This window comes from Vulpes vulpes, chromosome 14, assembly GCF_048418805.1.
Source record: "Vulpes vulpes isolate BD-2025 chromosome 14, VulVul3, whole genome shotgun sequence".
Classification (NCBI taxonomy): Eukaryota; Metazoa; Chordata; class Mammalia; order Carnivora; family Canidae; genus Vulpes; species Vulpes vulpes.
The window spans coordinates 122779886-122800182 of NC_132793.1; the positions used below are offsets into that span (position 1 = coordinate 122779886).

The 20297-nt window shown below is 44.7% G+C and overlaps 1 protein-coding gene across 3 annotated transcripts in view; it reads right to left on the reverse strand.

The window, feature by feature from the left end:
- Positions 1–3854: 3854 nt before the first annotated feature.
- Positions 3855–20297, reverse strand: part of NWD2 (NACHT and WD repeat domain containing 2) — a 174063-nt gene continuing 157620 nt past the window's right edge. For 2 of the 3 annotated variants that reach the window (XM_072737906.1, XM_072737907.1), the window contains exons 5-7: positions 19807–19951; positions 14327–14916; positions 3855–10107 (exon numbers count right to left, since the gene is read on the reverse strand). In XM_072737906.1, the coding sequence (XP_072594007.1) occupies positions 6175–10107; positions 14327–14916; positions 19807–19951 (4668 nt within the window). In that variant the 3' untranslated portion in view covers positions 3855–6174. The remainder of the gene's footprint in view (positions 10108–14326; positions 14917–19806; positions 19952–20297) is intronic. The other variant, XR_011997212.1, reaches the window with a different exon arrangement.

The following is a 20297-nucleotide window of genomic DNA, read 5'->3' on the forward strand; positions in this document are numbered from 1 at the left end:
CCCGCCGCCGTCATTGGGCCCGCGCGTCACGTGGCGCGGCCCCGGGCGAGCCTCCCCGGCACGCGTAACCCTTTACCTGCGCGCCCCGAGCCGCGCGCCCCCAGCCGGCCGCCCCCCCGCCCCCCGCCCCCCGCCCCGGGCCCCGGGCGCGCTCGGCCTCGCGGCAGCCACGGCAGGTGGCCCGCCCGGGGACCGCCTCGGCGTCCGCGTGTCCGCCCCGCTGCGGGGCCCGACCCGAGAAGCGACCCGGTTCCCGCCGCCGCCCTGCCCACCTGCGCTGCGCGCGCCCCGCGTCTGCCCCGGGAAGCCGCACGCGCCCGCCTGCTCCCTGGAGACCCGGGGGCGCCCCGCGGGGTCCCCCCCCCCCCCCCCAGCCCCGCACCGGCCAGCGGCACCGGGGCTCGCGCACCTCGGCGGGCGGAGAGCCGCGGCTTCAGCCAAAGCACGACTTAGCCGCCGGGACCTGTGTCCGTGCGCCCCAGGGGCTTGGCGGGGACGGGAAATGGGTTGGGCGACTGCGCCCCCTGCGGCTCGCCCCGCTCCCTCCCCTGCGGTGACCCGGGGGAGGCCCGAGAATCGGGCGCCCGACGGGACGGGGACGGGACAGTCTTCCTTAGGGACCCGCGTACTGTCCTTGATTTTCAATGTGTCCATTTTAGTGATTCCAGCGCCATCCACGCCTTTGTCCTGCTTTATGGGAGAAGACTCAATGTTTTTTTTTTTTTCCCCGAAGACTCATTTTTAAAGATTCTTGTCCTTCGTGTAGTAGCTGCACGCTTTAAACCATAGGCCTAGAGGGAACTTCTATTTTACATCATTTTCTGATATTGTGACCCTTTGTCACAATAAGGGATCCTCACGTCCAGCTTCTAGTGGCCGCTTCAGTGATGTCCACCGCGTATTGGTACGTTTATCAGTTAAGTTACTCTGACCAAAAAAAGACCTTGGTGTTTATCTTAGGTATTGAAGTGTAGTTCTCAGGTTAGCAGAATCAGCTTCATCTGGAGGGATACAGTAAAAAGGCAGGTTTTGGGGCTCCACCCTAGACATAGGGATTCTGAAATAGTTGGGGTTGGGGAGGGTGAAGTAATCAGAGGATGCGCGCTCCAGGCTGAGAACCACTGCTCTGCCTATGCTCAAGCAGCTGAGTTACCTTCATCTACCAAAGGCGGATTCTGCAAAGCCAGAGGTGGTGCGCTTCTCGGTCATCTTAAATTGGGTGCCATATCATTTGTCGCATTGATACGCTGAAACGAAACCCTCCGATATGTCCCTATACGTGTAATCTGTACTTTCTGCAGATCATGTGGAATGCCAGGCGGAGCTCTGAAGGGACCCTTATGAAAAATAGAGAAGAAAAACCTATGGTTTCTGGATGCACGTGGGAGTGAAACACCATGATTCAGTTAGGTTTGAGGTGTGTTCCTGTTTTCATTGGCGTAGAAATCCTTCCCAACCGAAGAGTCACGGAAAAGAGGAAAAGTAATTTGAGTGGATTTGTCAATATAGTTCTAAATCTGTCAATAAGGTTCATAAAAAAAGAAAAAGACCCACAATTTTAAAAAGTTTATGGTATTGGCTTACATTATAACCAAAAAAAAAAAAAAAAAAAGAGTCATCTTAGGCATTTTAGACTTTTGACAAAGAGATGAAGGCGTAGGTTCTTTGCTTTGAGCTACAATTCCTCCCCTGGTGGATAGCACATTTCCAGTTGCCTGCACGGATGTCTTTACTTTTGAACTCTCTAGGTCCAAATTTATTTTAGTATTTCCTTCATTTTCATCTCCTAACCTATTCATTTTACATCTGCGATTCTCCCCTCCGCCAAGTTGCAGTTGGAGCTGGAATTGTGTGGGTTCTCCCTTGCTCATCACACAGCTTTGTCAGCTCAGCCCTGAGATCATACCTCTTCTTAGCACCCTCAGTGCTGCTGTCCTAAGATCAAGATCTTCTATCTATCTCAGATCATTACCATAGTTTCGTTACTGGTCCCCAACTTCTGGTCTTCTGACATGACCAGTTCTGGTCCCCATCTCTGATCCATCTGACATGAGTTTGAGTTTTCCAAAATACCATTTCAACTAGGCCTTTCCCCTTCTCAAAAAACGTTCCCATGATTCCCTGTTACAGAGTGAAGTTTAATTGTATGTATATATATATGTATGTATTTAAATAACCTCTAAATAACCTTAAATAACCATGACCTTAAGACCAAGAGTCACATGCTCTACCGGCTGAGCCAGCCAGGAGCCCCCAGAATAAAGTTTAAAAAGCCAACGTGGCATCGGAGGTCATCCACAGTATATGTTGACTCTCCCTGATTCCCTGTTTGTGCTCACACAAACATTTTGCTTCACCTGAAATGTCTTTTTGACCTTTTCGATAGCTAAGTTTCTGTCCTTCAAGTCTCCTCCGCTGTCACCTCCTCCTGGCCATTCTTTCTGAATCCCAGTTCGAGTTAATTGCTCCTTGGGAAAGTATTCTCAGCACCTGCGTTTCACTTTTATTAACAACTTTTTTTTTTCTTTTTTGCTCTAATTGAGTTGTGTCTCCTTTAGATTCAGGGGTTGTGCATGACTAACGTTTAGATCATCCTAGGGCATAAAACATGATGCCTTGGACAAAGCAAACCCACGGTATTTGTTGCGTCCTTGCCCCTAGGAAAGAAGATTACTTAAGTCTTAAGTTTGTTAAACAGCCAACTCCATGTATATGACATGCTTTTATGCAAACAATGACAATCCACTCCTCTGCGTGTTCTCCGAACTGAGAGAGAAGGTTTAACCTTCAACCTAAAGGATTTAGATTAGGATCCAAGAAGGAATTCCCAGCATGGAGAGTGGAATTAAGGACCATTTTCAAGGGGGGTAAATTCTCAGCAGAAATATGTCTCAGCCATACGAAGATGAAACCAGATATGTCATTTCTTCAATTTTTTTTCTTACTGCCTTGATTTTAAGTTTCTCTGAGAATGATTGTTTGTGAAACTTGATACAGAGTTTCATCTGATTGTTTCCTAGTTATCATCACTTAAGCTCTTCATTGCTAACTTGTTTAAAATAATTTTTGCAAGTGTGTATGTGTGTGTGTGTGGGAGGCGTGTGTGTGTGTGTGGGAGGCGTGTGTGTGTGGGGGATTCTCAGTTCCCAGAGGCAAGAAATGGGAAAAGGTGCCCATGAGAAGATTCCCCCTTGGTCCTGCCCTCTCACCGAGAGGGAGTTTATGAGTGGGATGACTCCTTGGTTATCATTCTTCCCATCTCAGCCCCAAGCCCCAGAAGGAAGCACTCTGTCCTTACACATAGAACTCATTTCCTGTCTGTTTTCCTGTGAAGACTGTGAAATCCTAGAAGGCACAAGCTACTTTACTAATCTTTGCATCTAGCAAAATGCATGACCAAATGACTACTTGCTGAATGAATCCATCAACAGTTGTGGTATACCTGAAAGCACTGAGAGTTTGCAAAGACCTCTAGTGCTCTCTAGAGCCTAGCCTGGTCTCTCATCTACAAGTTGGAAAACATTTTATAGGCCATTATGAGTAAGTGCCTACTGGATACTCAATGCTATATTTTATGTGCTTTGGAAAAGGTAACAAAAACCACATTGATAGTGTATTGAAATCCTGTTCAGCTATTCCCCCTGGATCTCTGTTTTTAGGTTTTTACATCTATAAATTTGGAATACTGAAAGTACCAACCCCATAAGGCTGTAGAGGAGATTAAATGGCTTAGTGCACCCCAAGCTCCAAAAAAGAGAGTCTGGTGTACAGTAAGCATGAACAATTACTATTATTATTATTACTGAAAATCTCTATACTTGCAAAAGTGAGGGAAGAAAAACTCCACACAAATCTAAGTAGTTTATCTTTTATTCATACAAACAATACATACACAAGACTGTACATCCTTTGAAGACTGCAATAATTTTCTAGTGTAACAACTCTGTAACAAAATTTAACTAAATGTAACATTTATGAAAATATAAATCTCTGATTGGGTAATTCTTCCCAACAATACAAAGTTTACATAAAAACATTCAATATGAGCTATCAGTTGCAAACAAGTTAGGAAAAATCATTCAAGTCACTTGTTAAACTCTATGGGCTGTTACATAGAATATTCACACACTACATTTAATCCATCTAGGCATTTAATTCTTAGAAATGTGCGGCGTGGGGGTCCAAGTGATAACGACAGGAATAGGAATGTGTCACATCAGAAGAGCTAAAAAGAAAAAGAAAAAAAAAAGCATTGACTCATACAATCAGCTCTGATCTCTACGTGGGCTGAGGCTTCTCTGGGCTACCCCCTTTCTGGCTGGTAGCTACATTAGGAGGAACATACTGAAAAAAAAAGTCCTCCTCCACGGAGGGAGGTCTTTGTCTGAATCCCATCTCTGTATGCTTACACGTCAAAGTGCTTTCCAAAGTGACATGCAATGAGCTCGGATTCCCTTTGGATTAGATCGCTCGGCTTCTCCCATTAGCAAAAACAATCAAGATGTCACTGTCTTTTTTTTTTTTCCCCTCCCCTTGCCCCCCAACATCCCTAGAAGGGCTATGGCAAAAGCTATCACTACCTTGGTTTTGCAGTTTCCAAAAAACAATCCAGTGGGGAGGCTAACGATCGGCCTGCGGATACGCGATGAGTGGGTGGTGGAGCTGGGCTGAGAGCACACGTCGGTTCCTCGGTCGTTATTCTGCTGCCACAAGTCACTACTGTCACTTGGAAACCGAACCAAAGCAAACCCAAACCACCGCTACGGACAGATACCTTTTGAAAAGTCATCCAAGGCCATGCCATGTGGAGGATATGAAAGGGAGAAAATCATTTTCCCCCTTTTGGGATGTGACATTTTCTTTTCAATAGGTGAAGTGGCCCTTAAAAAGTATTTCGTGCCATTTCACAGCTTCTGCTTGGAAACGGCAGAGACTATAAAAGGCTCCGAAGAGCCCTCCAGCAGAAAGGGTGACGGAGGAAGAAGCATACATACGGTGTGGGGAAGTAAGAAAGTGATTACAAACAGGGACAATAAAGAACCTTTGGACACCCTTAAGATTTATGGAGTATTTTAGCACAAAGACAGGCATATTCAGTTTGTCCCCGAGTATTTGGTCATCTGTCTGCATTTTACATAGGAAAGAAGAGGAGTGAGAGTAAGGCAAATGTCTCCAGTATTTCATAGATGGTGTGTCAAGAAAGCTTTCTTTCTCTCAAGATTTACCGCAGGGATTTAGGAAAAAATGTATGCTTCCATACAACGGACTGAATAGCCCAGACGCTCGTTAGTACGATGATGGAAATGAACAGATGTCTTGACCAAATCTGTAATGCCCTTTCTGTAATTCCGCTCTACGCCCAGCACAGATAGGCATTTCGAAAAGACACGAAACGATTGTGGCTTCTTATCGAATGTGTTCTTTCGCAGCCCAGGAAGTTGGTTAAAAATCCCATGTTCCGTTACACAGAGACCCTTTGCATGCAACTGTCCCAACTGTATTGCAACGAAAGCTGACTGCGTGCTCAGTAGCCCTAGGAGAGGGGCACTTCGGTTTCATGCCCGGTCCAGTTCGTGGCCTCACCTTCCACGTCCTTTCTCCTGGGAAACTGGGGGTACACGGGGGCATTTTTGTTACGTGGTTTTGCACCTTTTGACCTTCCATCTGCAGACTGGGTTTACACAGTTATCAGGATTGTAAAATGTAAGGAGAGATTAAGGCTGTGTTTACGTACGGCCACATGATCATCGGAGGTCAAACAGCTCTGTGTGTTCACAATTTCAAACGATTTCTGTAGCGCTAATTCCAGCCCAAGGGGTCTGCATATAGTCGTAGCCTCTGTCACCTGAACAAGTTACGCTGCTGCCTCCCGCACAGCTAATTTAGGAAAGATCCTCTAGCTTCCAGTTGACGTAGCCAGTTAAACACCATTTTCAGAGACTCTCTGCCAAGGCGTCATTCGTGGATTAACTTTGATGGAAAGAGCAAACTCCGAACCAATTTCACATTTCTGTATTTTCGACCAGCATGGTAACAGTGGAACTCCAGCATCTTTCCCGTCTTTTAAGAAATGAGGACTTTATCATTTGGGACTCAAAAGATACTTTCTTTTTTTTTTTTTTTTTCCTTTTGTACGTGTATCGTGCATGTCCACTGAACAGGAAGAAAGTTTCTTCAGTTGTCAGGGGTGTAGCTATGGCCCCTGGATTCCAGGGCAGAGCACACCCGGTCATAGCAGGGATTGTGTTTCTTGGACGGTGTCGCCTCATTGGGCTCAGTGGAGTCACTCACCGTGATGGGACTGTCTCTTGCAAAGACCTCGGTCGACTCCCTCCATAAGCAATCCACAGACATTTTAAAACAGTAACTACTACACTTTGGCCTGGATGCCTGTGTCGCGTTGTTGAAAATTTGTCTGCTGTTTGAAGTGGCAATTTTAATTTTCAGCGCAGCATCTACGCGGTCTACCACCGTGTATATCCCTATACTCCCGTCGTCAAAACCCACTATGATGTTCAGGTGCCTCTGTGAGAGGGCGAGAAAAGTTGGTGTTTTGTACAGGGAGCAAGCACCGATATTTTTGCCATCAGCCAGTCTCATGACAATTAAACTGGATATTGCACCGTTTTCGTCCTCTTCCTCCCCATTTCGGAAACAAATGTACACCAGGTAGCGACCATCTCGAGACAGCCTCTGCCTCCAGATGACCCCGGAGGCGTGAACCACCCGTAATTTACCGCTGTGTAAATCCAGCACGTTGATATTTTCATCTCCCCTGGATATAATGCCTAGCTTTCCATTGGGAGAAATTTCGAAATCCTCCAGATTTTTCAAGAAGTTGTTTGGAAGTTGCACCCGGCGACAGATGACTTCATCGGTCAGACTCCAGATATTCACCGTCTCGGCCGATGTGATAAACACAATGATGTCAGGACAGTCAGGGATCAATTTAAAATTTACGATGGTGGTGCCATCTTCACAGCAAAATTTCTTGGTGATGCTTCCTGTCCAGAGACTGACTGCCAGCACTTTGCTTTTGGTCATTCCCACCACGAAGGTATTTGCTGAGGTTATAAAGGCATTCTGCAGGGTGGTCAGGATGTTGCAGACCCTGTGGCCTGTGGCCAGCCTCCAAACCCTGGAGGCATTCTCCTCGCAGAGGGAGACCACAAACTGGTCGTTGTGCGTAATGAGCAGCTGAGATATTCTCTGCCCGTTGATTCGGAAGAGGTTCTCGCCACTGCTGGTGTGCCAGACATACTGGCTGCTTTTGTCATCTGATGTCACCATGACATCTCCAGAGGACGTCAGCACGCAGTGCTCGACTATTCCTTCATGCTTAAAGACTGCCTCAAGGAACCCGCTGCTGAAGTTCCACTTGTGGACACAATCCGAGCCATCGAGGGAATAAATGATTTCCCCTCTAGCGGGTAACACCAGACTTTGGATGGGTTTCCCAGTCTTATCTATGTTGGACATGGCTGTGATTATATCTATATCCCAGATGGAAAGAACACCACTGGTTGACAAAGATAGCAGCATATTGTGGTGACTGGACTTCACGAGCTTGACTATGGTACCTGAGATCTCCTGTAAGCTCGCCATGCATTGTCCTGTGTCCCGCCTCCAAAAAAACACAGCGGAGGTATTTTCCATGGTGGCGATGATGCAGTCACCGTTCTTGGACAGCACGGCAGAGATGAAGCGTTCGTTGTGCTTAGCTCTGAACTTCTCCGCCACCTTCCACATGCCGGTATCTAGGAGCTCAATGCTGAGGGCCTTACAGATCAGAATCGCGTGTTGGTCCTCCGACAGTTCAATGCTGACCACCTCGCTGTCCTCTCTTCGGCAGTCAAAGTCATCGGTCAACTGCGGGTTGGAAATGTCCTCGGTATTCCAAACAGAAAGGCTCCCCTCACTGTCTACCATGACCATTTCTTGAGCCGTGTCCAAGATTAGAAGGAACTTCACAAAGCCCCCCGAAAATTCAGAGGTCACCGTACATAACTTTTCCCCACTCCCTAAATGAAATATGGTGGTGGTGTTCAGGTACTGTCCGCAGAAGGCATACATGCCGTCCAGAGAGCACTGGACACAGGTCACTTCGTACCAGCAGTGGAACTGGTAAAGAGGCCAGCCGTAGAGCAGATCGATGACAGTGACGTCTTTGCTGGCTTCGAGCCACGCGAGGGCATGGTTGGCGGACAGTGTGAATCCGTTGATGTAGGTGGAGCCGCTTCCGTGCTTGGTCCCTTTGATCTCCACTTCAGACAGAAGACAAGAATTGACGTTGTCGTAGATCAGCAAGGTGTTATTGGTCGTAGCCACCACGAGGTACTTCTCGTCGCTGGTGAGCTTCATGCCCAGGATGACGGACTGGGCCGTGGTGATCTGCCTGAGGAGTTGACGGCTTTCCACGTCCCACGTGCTGATGGAGCCGTTTTCTAGAGCTGTGAGGACGGTACTGGGGTTACAGGTAGGCAGGATCTCGGTGACGTGCAGGTGGCTCGAGGACAGAGGGAGGCGCTCCGGGCTGTAGGTCACGTCCATGGATGAATGCAATGGCACGATGGAGCAATATTTGGGCCCGTCTTTGTCACATTCCAAAAGGAGGTGTCTGAGTTTGGGCAGGGAACTCACGACAGGCAGCAGTCGCTGCTGAAGCTCTGCTGAAAGGGAGCCGGGAAATGCCGTGACCTTGTTTTTGATGCCACGGAGCGTGCTGGCCAGGAACTTCAGCTCCTTCTCTTGCGAGTAGTTGTAAGCCAGCTCGATGTCGGAGAGCACTTTGTCGAACTGGCCGATTTTGATCATGGTGTAAAGCCAGCTGAAGTTCATGATGATCCCATAAAGCAGGTCATCCGTTTTTCCACACCTCGTCAGGTGGTGTAGGAGCTCAGACATTTTGCGATGATTGACGAAAAAGATGTCAGGCTCCAGTGGATTACACTGGAAAACCCAGGGCTGGTCTGGAGCCTGCCGGTCAAAGGAGGCCTGTTCCATGAAGTGCTTCTCTTCCTCAAGCAAGCTCCTGCTCTCCAAGTCAAGGCAGCCATTCAAGTACGGGTCTTCGAGGCAGAAAGCTTTCCTCCTGCCCCCTGACCACACTCCCAGAAAGTAATCTGCCAGGATGGTGTGCATTGCACGCAGGTCACCATCGTCCTGCAGATACAACTTCTGAGCTATGAGCTGCAGGTGTCTATTGGCCCAGACCAGGAGTGTGACGTTCTTCACGTGTCTTTCTATTAAGTATCCGCTGAGACCCTCCTTGAGCCTCGCGATGTACAGATAAGGTACTCGCAGGGGATTGCTGGGCCGAGCGTTCTCATTGAGCTCATTCATAACACTGTTGTCTAGGGCCAACACGTCCTCCAGCTCCATTTCGCTCAAACCCATTTTGGCCATGGTGATGTACCCGAGAGCCCTGGAGACCAGTTTCTGACCACACTTCTTCTCCAAGGACCAAAATAGCTGCTCTATGCTTTCGTGAACCGTGACACAGAGGGAGGATTCATCGACGTCTTTGTGAGATCTCCAGTGTCTCACCTCCCTGAAGGTCAGGTTCACAAACATGGGCAGCGTGCACTTGGAGAATGCGTTGTTCACGTAAATCTGCTGGCCCGACGTGACCTTCCTTTTGACCCGCAGCAGCTGGTGTTTGAGGACCTGGCTGCACATTTTCCTGTCCCGGGGAATCAGCTCGATGTAGTTGGCTTCTTCATGGATAAGGCACCTCAGTTTCTGCAGGATCCCGTGTCTGTTGGGCAGTGTGGACAGGACTATTCGTACGAAGCGGGGAAGGTGAGCGGGGAGCCACCAAAGCTTCCTGGCCTCGTCACTCTCTGAGAGCTGTTCTAGGGCATCAAATATTATTACTAGAGGTCTCTGCAACGAAGACTCATTCAAAAGGTTTATAAATAAGTCACGGAGGTCATGGATCTTCTTAGGGTAGCTTTGAACCAGACACCGATAGTTGACTGCCAATTGTTCACAAACGCTTAGAAGGAGAGTCTTGAGGTCAGTGCTCATGTCTGTGGTTCCTAGAAATCTCACGACGACCACTGGGTCAGATTCGGGTCCTGTGTCTTCCTGTAGCCAGCCGTAAGCCTAAAACATAAAGGTAGTGTTTAGAATGGTAATACATATTCACGTGGTTGCGTACAACAGCATCTCCTCTCTCCAGAGGTCAGGCTCCTGGTATCCTTGACCATCCAGGAAGTGGCCTAGAACCAGGAAATGGGAAAACCTGAGAAGATCAAAGAGCTGTCACAAAGCTCATGCACTAAAATCTATAGGGGAGACCCTCAGGATCACTCTACTCCAGGTAATAAAATGGTGACAATAACATTATTCAATCCCAAGGCTTAGCTTGTTATATTCCAAAAGTTACAAAGGATTTCACAAATGGTAAATCTGCAGACCCAGTATGGTCAGTTTTTCGTCAGTGTATTCTGTTTCCTGGCATGGTTGTTGGCACACAGTAGATGCTTAGTGAGTATTTGTTTAATGAATAGATTAAATAGTGATTTACATATTCTATTGGGTCAAATATCTTCACTAATTGAAATCACACAAGGCTGATCAAATTCCTAGTTAATTAGAATGTGATAAAAATAGTACTAAAATACTGACTATAATCCTTAATGATTCAGAGGCATTTTATTATATTGTGGTGCTATAGGGTCATCTCTATGATTATTTATCATTGTCATAAAAATCTATATAATGTTGGCTAAAGTTTTTGTTAAGCTTTGCATTTTTAACAGACAGCTCACTATTTAAATTTATAAATAGTTATCAGTCCTCACATTATCTCTCTGTAGGGCAGGTAGGATGATGTATCATTTAACAGAAGAGGAAACCAGCCCAGGCTGGATAAATGACTTGCTCAGAGTTAAGCAATTACCAAGAGACAAAGCTGGAGGTTTTTTTTGTTTTTTCAAATTGTAGAGGTAAGGAGATAACATATGTGAGATAACATATGTGATAGTACTGCTAAATTTAGTACTTCTCTGGCCACAAAGGCAAGGGCAAGAAGGGATATGATCAAAATATAAAAAATGTCCCAAAGTCTATTTTTAGGGAGATGATGTCTTTCAGTAATCCTTGGAATTCACCAAGGATACTGCTTAGGAGGGGACGTATTTTATACATGAGGAAGTAAGTTTATGAAACTTGGTTCCTCAAGATGTGGTTCAGGTTAAGATCTGAGTAAATTTAGAAAAAAAAAGTATGTATGTCAGTTTCAGAATGAACTATTAAGGAAAATAAGCAATTTGCTGTTTGCTCTGAAGTCCATATGGAGGAAGATAATCCTGCCATCCTTCTATGACTGTCCTTCAGTGGCAAATCAGAAACAGAAGACAATATTTTGTCCCTATGTGGGTTGCTTATGATGATTATATGTACTGTCCGCTCTCCTCCTAGTCACACATTCTTGAACGTGTAGAGAGCGATCCTCTGATCTGAGCTCATGTCCATGGAAATGCTGGGCACACAGGAGGCAACCTAGAGATAAACACGAGATGTCTATCTGTACCCTCACAAGGAGCATAAAGTCACAAAGAGAGTGAAGATTGTCATTGGCAGGACAGACATCCCCCCAGGAGAGAAGTGAGTGGAGCAGAGGCAGGGGACCTAGAAACACGTGAGGCTTCTTGTGGGACCAGAGTCCTGGACTGTGAATAGACACACTCTGGTATTTGGACAAAATATCCAGAAGAGTGAGAGCCCAGAAAACCATTTCTCAACTTGATGAACTCGACTGTCACCACACTGCCCCGCAGGGACCGTTTATCTGAACAGGCATATCAGCACATTCCACACAATTCTTTACCTCCTGTGCTATGGCCCGGGGAGGTGCATCACATGCACATTGAATATAGTCAAGTCCAACAACATTTGCCCCTCCAACGACTTTACCCTTCCCTCTTCTGGAGGGGAAAAAGCCCTAGAGTGAATGTGAAATGGTGTGTATGGCTGTTTTCTCATGAGATTTCAGCTCCCATGTGCTCCTTATACTGTTGTTGTCTCATTTACTTGGAACAATTCTAAAGTTTGAAGAGTCACATACAATTTAGTGTTCAAACACACACACACACATCATTTATTTTGATGCAATATGGCTACTAAATGTAAGCCTGCCACTGCATTTGGCATTCAATTCAAAGAGAACCATGTTATTTAACATGAGAAGGAAAAACCAAGGGCACCTGGGTGGCTCAGTTGGTTAGATGTTGGACTCTTGGTTTCAGCTCAGGTCAGGATCTCAGGGTTGTGGCCTCGAGCCCTGCATCAGGCTCCACACTCAGTGTGAGTCTGCTTCAGATTCTTTCTCCCTCCCCCTCTACCCCTCCTTGCTCTGTCTCCCTCTCTCTACTTCTCTTGCTCTCAAATAAATAAAAATCATGAAAGAAGAAGAAGAAGAAGAAGAAGAAGAAGAAGAAGAAGAAGAAGAAGAAGAAGAAGAAAAACCAGCAGCTGGGCTTGGCATATTAAGAAATGGTAAATTAACTTTCCTAAGGACTTTTATTTAAGTAAGTTTATACACCAGAATTTGTCTGTGAGCTTACTTTGGAAACTAATCCCCAGAAAAGGTACACCACCACGGTCCCTGTTCCTGTCCTCAGGATGGCCTGAGATTGTGTAGCACATGACAGATGGCGAGAGCATTTGTGATGTTAACGAGAGCTCTGTGTTTGAGAGAGAAACCACAGGAAGAACAATATAGAGATTCTGAGGTAATACCAGGAAAATATAAACCATCAGACATGGATATCAGGTGCAAAGGGAGGTTAAAATGGAACTAGCTTAGTCCAGTTTGGACTGACATGCCAAGGCAATAGACCCCACATTCCAGAGTGAGGTTCCAGACCATCGTGCAAGATTTGTGAGGGAGTTGTGAAAACCAGTTTTGCTACCTTTAATGGACCACCCACCTCCAGCCTAAAAAGGAGTTTGAAGAGGCCAAGAAAAACATCGGAGGTTAGGGTGCTGTGGGTCAGATCTCTTACCGCCCACTCCCAAGGGTGAGGGCTGAGAGGTTTCCTCACTAATTACCTTGGGAAAAGGGCTGCGATGGACCACCTGCAGGCTGCACCCTAGAGCTGGGGACACAGATGTCATCAGATACCTGAGAGATCTGGAGGCTGACCAACAAGGCTGGCCAGCTGCTTGGATGGAGGAGTGATGGAGAGCTGCTGTATTGCAAGTGGAGTTTCCCAGGGCAAAAAGTTCCTGAGTGCTTCCCACATGTCAGATGTGGACCGCTGGGAAGACTGGGCTGACAGTGGTTTTTGCTGGTTCTGTTTTCCCTAGGGCCTGTCTGGGGGAGCTTGCTGGGCTGTGGATCTCGGCAGATCTCGGTGGTACTAGAAGTGTGTGGCTGGGTGTTGAGGAGCCGTGGAAATGACCAGCTGGAAACGAAAATGCATCCCTCTGGGTTTAGGGAACTCTAGGTTATAGATGCTCAGCGAGGACAGGGCAGGGGATGCAGGAGGGAAAGGATGTCTAGGAATCCAAAGGAAGGCCTCAGAAGAACTAGGAGGCAGGTTTTTTTTTTTTTAATTTTATTTAAATTCAACTTGCCAACATGGAGCACATCATTATTTTCTCATGTAGTTTTCAATAATTTGTCAGTTTTTAGGAGGCAGCTTTAGACACCTGCCAAGACGAGAGAGTGTGGAGTCCAGTTTTCAGAACAGTATGGGTCACGTAAGAACTTTCTGGCCACCTTACCCTTCCTCCTTCCCCGAAGCCACAACCCTACAGGAGTCACAGCCCTCTAGGGGCCATGTGCTTGGGGTCAGGGATGGAGGGTCAGAGGTACTAAGCGATGAAAGAAGGAGAAGACGACCACATCCCCACTTCCATGGCAGCTGCCTTGCTTACTGTGTGCCTCAGCTGCGGGAGAGAATTATAAACTCAAGTTTTAATTATCACCTCAGAGTGGACATATTTAATTGCTGAACTGAGAATGACTTAGTGTCCAGAGCTGATAGGAGGGTTGGTCTTTGCTGAGAGGGATGAGAAGAGCTGTGAGATGTGCCCTAGTTTCCATCCAATGGGAACCGGCCCCACCACAAGAGTTTGACCGATAAGAGGAAAAAAATCAAGCTGTTCTCTAACCTCACCCCACATGCCTTATTCTTTCAGTATAACCATTATACCAGCCTATGAGAGACACCGGAGTGTCCATTCCAAAAAGACTGATTATAATTCAGATAGAAAACATAGAAAATGGAAATGAATTTTGACCAATTTATCTTTTTTCCCCAAAGGAGAAGATTTTTACAAATAAGCATTATTTGCAAGATTGGGCTCTTACCTTCTTGGCTACTTCAGCTAGCAGGAGGGTCTTCCCAGCGCATGGCCCACCATATACGACGAGAGGGTTGATGTGTCCGGCTTTGTTTGGCAGCACGTATTTATGCACTATGTTGAGAGACTCACATTTGTACTCGTAGAAGGAGGCGTACGTCTTACATAATGAGGAATGCTGAAGGATTTCATCATAGAGCGTGTCGGTTTCGGTGTCAAAATTCTGTTGTACGGTTGCCTGAATGATATCAATCATGTCCTCATAGAATTGTTTACCAAGTCCTTCTATGTAATGGTTTTCTATTTCTTGGGAATAGCCCAGTTTCATGTCACAATGAGTAACAGATGTGTACACTCTCAGATTAGATGACGCGACAATAGTAGGAATAAATTCATCCCTGAGTTTTATCAGCTTCTCTTGGGCTTCTACATCCCGCATAATCCTTGGTTCTGTTCCGGTGATATCCATGTATTTTCCCATCTCTGGGATTTTCACAAAACGCTCAATGTTAGCAATTTTCCGGATGTAGCAGACACATTTCTTTAGGAATGCTGGGGTTTGCTTTCCCAGAGCAAAGTCAAACTCATCCTCTATCGCTGAAAGAAAATATGGCAGGGGGTTTACCGTCTAGAACGAAGAAGCATCGGGCCCATACACCCCCCCCCCCAACTTATCTCTCCAGTCACCAGTAGGAGATTATTTTGCTTGCAGCAGGTAGTGGAGTCCTCTATAGATTAATTTCTTAATTCCTTAATTTCCTGTCTTTTCCTAAATAGCCAGGAACCCTAGCTTTTAATTAAAACCATGGGTTTTAATTAAAATTATTTAATTTCCTCCCCAGTCCAAGGGAGAGCTTGAATATAAGCATAAGAGAGAAAGCATATTGGGTTTGTAGTTGATTCTTTTAAATTCCTGTTTAATTTCTCTCTCAGACTTAACGGGTTCTAATAGCGAGGAGCAGGGACCACCTGGGGTCAGGGAAGAACTAGGAAGAGGCCAAATGACAGATCTCGTTGGCTTCTTCCTTTTCACTCTTTCTTTTATAATGAGGCTTCACCATTTTGTTTGAGGTGCATTGTATCCCAGCCAGATATGGTAAATAGTAACATAAAAGCATGTTTAACATAGAATCATGTCCTGATGAGTGATCATTATAATATACATATCACTGTTAGATTCCATTATATTTACCAGAGCAGGTACAGAAAAAATGACTTAGTATATAAATTTATTTCTTCAAAGACAAACCGGGTTATACACACATTTGCTCACACACAAGTACATATACATCACAAGTCACCAAGGCCCCATAAGAACATTTAAAACTGGAGCATCAGTGACAAAAACATCACTTGGGCATGACTTCAGGGAGGAAAAAGAAAAAGGAATAAAATAAACCAATGGCAATGAATTTTAAGGCAAGGAGTCTTTTAAAACTCATTGCCTCCTCTTATTTCATCCTCTTTCCTTCATCCAGTTGGTCTTAGTTGAGTGTCCACTCTGTTCCAGGCACACCGCTAGCTACTCAGGGTACAGTAATGAGGGAAAACAGACAATAGTGAAAGGAAAAGCCACTATGGAACTTACTGTCCAGTGGAGGATGGCAGGTGTGAATCACAGGGTCCCACAAATAATTGTATTATTGTTTTTAGTCCCGTGAAGGAGAGAGAATAACATGGTGCAAGGAAAGCAAACAATCAAGAGGGCTACCCCACTTGGAGAGGTCAGGGAAGGGGACTACTTAAGGAGGGGACTACGAGGTAGCCATCTGATGGAAGAATTAGGGGGGGGGGGTGTTGGGTGGACCTTGAATGAACAGGGCTGGGCTGGCCAGAAACTGAACACATTTCATCGTGCTGGCCACAACTCCAGCATCAAACAAAACCAAGAACATACATGCATTCTCTACAGCAACTAGTAAGGAAGGTGGGGATTGTATTTTTAAGCGGTGCCTTTTGTAGAACTCTCATGATAATAGTTTTTTCAGTAATGATAGCAAGCAATCAAAAGCAATGACTCAAGTGAAAAAGATGATACGGTTATAGCCACCAATGTGGTGTGAGCGGTGCCATGGTCATCAGTCCATTTTACAAAGAGTTTTGACCAGGCAAGTTGGTTAAGGAAGCCAGTCAAAGGTGCCTACACAACACATATCTGCTCTTCTTATGAGAGTAAGAACTTGTTGTAGATGAGGGAAGACGTAAGAAATCCACAGAAAGCAGCCTTTGGATCGTCTCTTTTCCAGCCATCTGTGTAACATGCTGGGAGACCCCCTGGATGGAGCCGGTGCTACCTTCTGTGGATCATGAGAAAGGAAGTGTCGGCCTGTACTATGTATACCTAATGGATAATAACCAGAGATATGCGCCATCACCTCTAACTCCCGGAAAACAAATCAGATGACACCGTATCACCTCATGGAAAGAACATGTCAATCAGGAGTGTTGATTATAAACGTGTTGTACGAAGAGATAGAGACAAATCAAGTTGGTAGAACCCACATAAGCTCGGCTCAGGGGGAAAAAAAGAGGCTGTAGAGAAGAATGTCTGTTTGCTGGTATACACGTAATTAAATATACCTGAATAAATGAGTCATGTGAGACAAAGTCAACTCTATAGAGTTATTTCTGGAAGTTATTTCAAGTACATCCTCATGATTTGGGGGGATTTTTATTGATAATTTCTGATATTTGTTTATGTTGTAAACATACCCTTCCTTACTAAAATACCATATTTGTTTTCTGTCTTTGCAATTTTCTAAATATCCTAAAGTTTAGCCAGTATCCGATGAAGATAACATTAGGAAAGTCCCAGCCTTGGCAACTATATCATCCATGAGACTTAAATTCCCAAAACAACTATCCCTGAGAGTATTCAGTTTTAACGTTCACAGCTGGGTACGATTTTGTGGTCTGAATGATTTCTTTTCCTCTCCTGTTATTTGTAAAGGAAAAGCAGAAGTGCAAAAAATTCAGGGCACCTGGATGACTCACTTGATTAAGCATCTGACTCCTGATTTTTGCTCAGGTCATGATCTCAGAGTTGTGGGATCCAGCCCCAAGTCAAGCTCCACACTCAGTGTGGAGTCAGCTTGAAATTCTCTCTCTCCCTCTCCTTCTGTCCCCCCTCCCCGCTCATGCATGTGCATGTGTGCTTTCTCTCAATAAATAGATACATAAATAAAATCTTTAAAAAAATGTAAAAAATTACATTCAGATATACTTTTTGTCTTTCTAGACTCTACCTAATATTCTTATTTCAACATCTCTGAAAAATATTGAAGTAATATGGATATAGTAATCCATTTCAAAGAACTGGCACTTCTCTAGCCATTTTTATTAGGGGGACATGGCCTTAAAATGAGTTTGAAATGTACAATCAATAAAATTGTTATGGGCATGCGTATCTTTAAGAGATGTCCCCCAATCAGAGAACAGTCCACTTGCAGTAAATAGTTCATACTATACAGTATGAAATTATTAATCTTCATAGAGCTGGCCTCATGGAAAGAGTTTTTTAGTATAGAGAAAATTAGGAGAAAGTGTTTGCCAATGAGATACTTGAACATCGGACCTGTATGATTCTAAGCAAGAGGGTGCCCTCCTCAAACTGGGATCTCTTCCATTATGAATAGGAAAGTTTTTGCTCTGGGTATTTTCTTCAAATACAGCACGTTTTTGGGGCCAGGTTGGTTTTTGTTCCTGATAAAGATGAAAAACCAGAGTCTCAAAATTGGATAAAAAAAGATCTCAAAGGAACAAGCATATTTGTCATATTCTAAAGATAGTACTTATTCTTGTCAATTTTAATATTTTTGGGGAGACCTAAAATAAGACCCAATTTTTGATAGTTTCTCGAGAATAAATTTGTAAAAATTATTTACAGCTGCCCTGAGCTTGAAGTCCACATAGTATAAAAGGAGAATGCCATCAAGTGCCTTTACGGTTTTCACTTTGTCCTGCCATTCACAAAGTCAGTATGAAAACTCCACTGCTATTGCTTTTTCCTCAATAATTTGTCACTATCAATTTTTAGGATTTTATTTATTTATTTTAGATAGTTGGGGGAGGGGCCAAGGGAGAGGGGGAGAGAATCTTAAGCAGACTCCCTGGGGAGCACAGAGCCTCACTCCAGGCTTGATCTCACCACTGAAGATCAATCATAATCTGGGCTGAAATCAGGAGTCAGGTGTTTAACCCACTGAGCCACCCAAGTGCCCCCTTCATTATCAATTTTTAAAATAAATGTTATATATCTGCTTCCTTTTACCCAGTAGTGTTTGTCCTCTGGAAACTATGACTGACCTACTCCTTCAGCTTTTTTGTGCATCCTTCAAAAATAAAACATTTCTATGGCTGAGAAAGGCTAACAACCGAATCCCTGCTTCGTGGATTTTTATTTGAAGGTTAAATTAGATCCTGCCCCTCCCTTACCTCTTCATCTCTCAGCCTCCAGTGACTTCCCAGCTGACCCAGAATAAAACATAAGGTTCTAATTATGGCTTCATCTCTCCCTCCCCAGGCGGGCTACCTTTACCTTCTTCCTCCTCTGGGGACTTACTAAGCGCATTCCTGTCTCAAGGATCTTGAACCTGGCAGCCCATCCTCAGAATTCCCTACCTTAGATATGGTACAGCTGGCTCTGACTCTTTGTCATGCAGCTCAGAGTCCTGTCCTTACTGCCTGCTCCGTCTACCTGTAGACCCCCACATCCTTCATCAGCCCCTACTATTGTGTCTTGCTTATTCACATTGCATATTGCTTGGCCTTCCTGAAGGAATCTTGTTCATTTTTTAAAATATTTATTATTATTGTTATTATTTTTAGATTTTATTTACTTAATTAATGTATTCATTCATTCATTTAGTCATTCACAGAGAGAGAGACAGAGACATAGGCAGAGGGAGAAGCAGGCTCTCTATGGGAGTCTATCTCAGGACTTCAGGATCATGACCTGAGCCTAAGGCAGATGCTCAACCACTGAGCCACCTGGATGCCTCCCCACCCCCATTCATTTATTTGATTGCTTGCCTATCATTTCGTTTCCCCCACTAAAAAATAAGTTTGGAGAGAGAGAGAGAGAGAGAGAGAGAGAGAGACCTTGCCTGGTGTGTTGTTGGATCCTCGGTGCCTGGCTCATAGCAGGCACTCAACAAATGTTTACTGAGTGAGCAAGTGAATGGATGCATGAACAGAATGAATGAATGAACTGAGAACATTGGCAGAATCTGGTCTGATATATGTATGCAGCCTCCTCTGACTTCTCTTAAAAATCACATGTTCTGGAGAAGTCCTCCAATTAAGTAAAGGCTTATCAATTGGTTAAAAGAAAAGAACACTTGTCTCTGGAGGAGAAGGAAACATTTAGAAAAACTAAATTTCATCGGGCAGTAAATGAAATGAAATTTGTAGACCCATAAAAGGGAAGCTATGGATGCATCTATTACTTGTTTGTTCCTTAGTTTACTGAGGATGTGTAAAAATTACCTGAGAACAGGTACCTCTTAGCTTGGCTATATTTCATTTTCCCCTTTTCATGTAACAGTTTTACAGCAGCCTTAAATATCTTTTTGATCTCATCTGATATCTCTTGCCAGGTCTTCTCATTGTCAGCTTTGGCAGAAGGCTGCATCTATGAAAACATAAAAGTGAGATGTTAGTCTTAAAATCATCAAAGAAAAAAAATCAATATTTAAGCACAAGAAAAACTATTATTTGGAGGTCTATTGTGTGCCAATGTCTACTATGAAGGTGCTTAATGGGCCATATCTCGTTTGATCCCCCGAATAACCCTGAAAGTTAGACATTATATCTATGTTATGTGTGAATTTTCCCAGATTACACAGAATTTGTCTATTGGGCTTTCTTAGACAATGTACTTATCGCTCTCTCTCTCTCTCTCTCTCTCTTTCTCTTTTTTTTACATTTTTATTTTAGTTCCAGTTAGTTAACACGGTGTTATATTAGTTTCAGGTGTA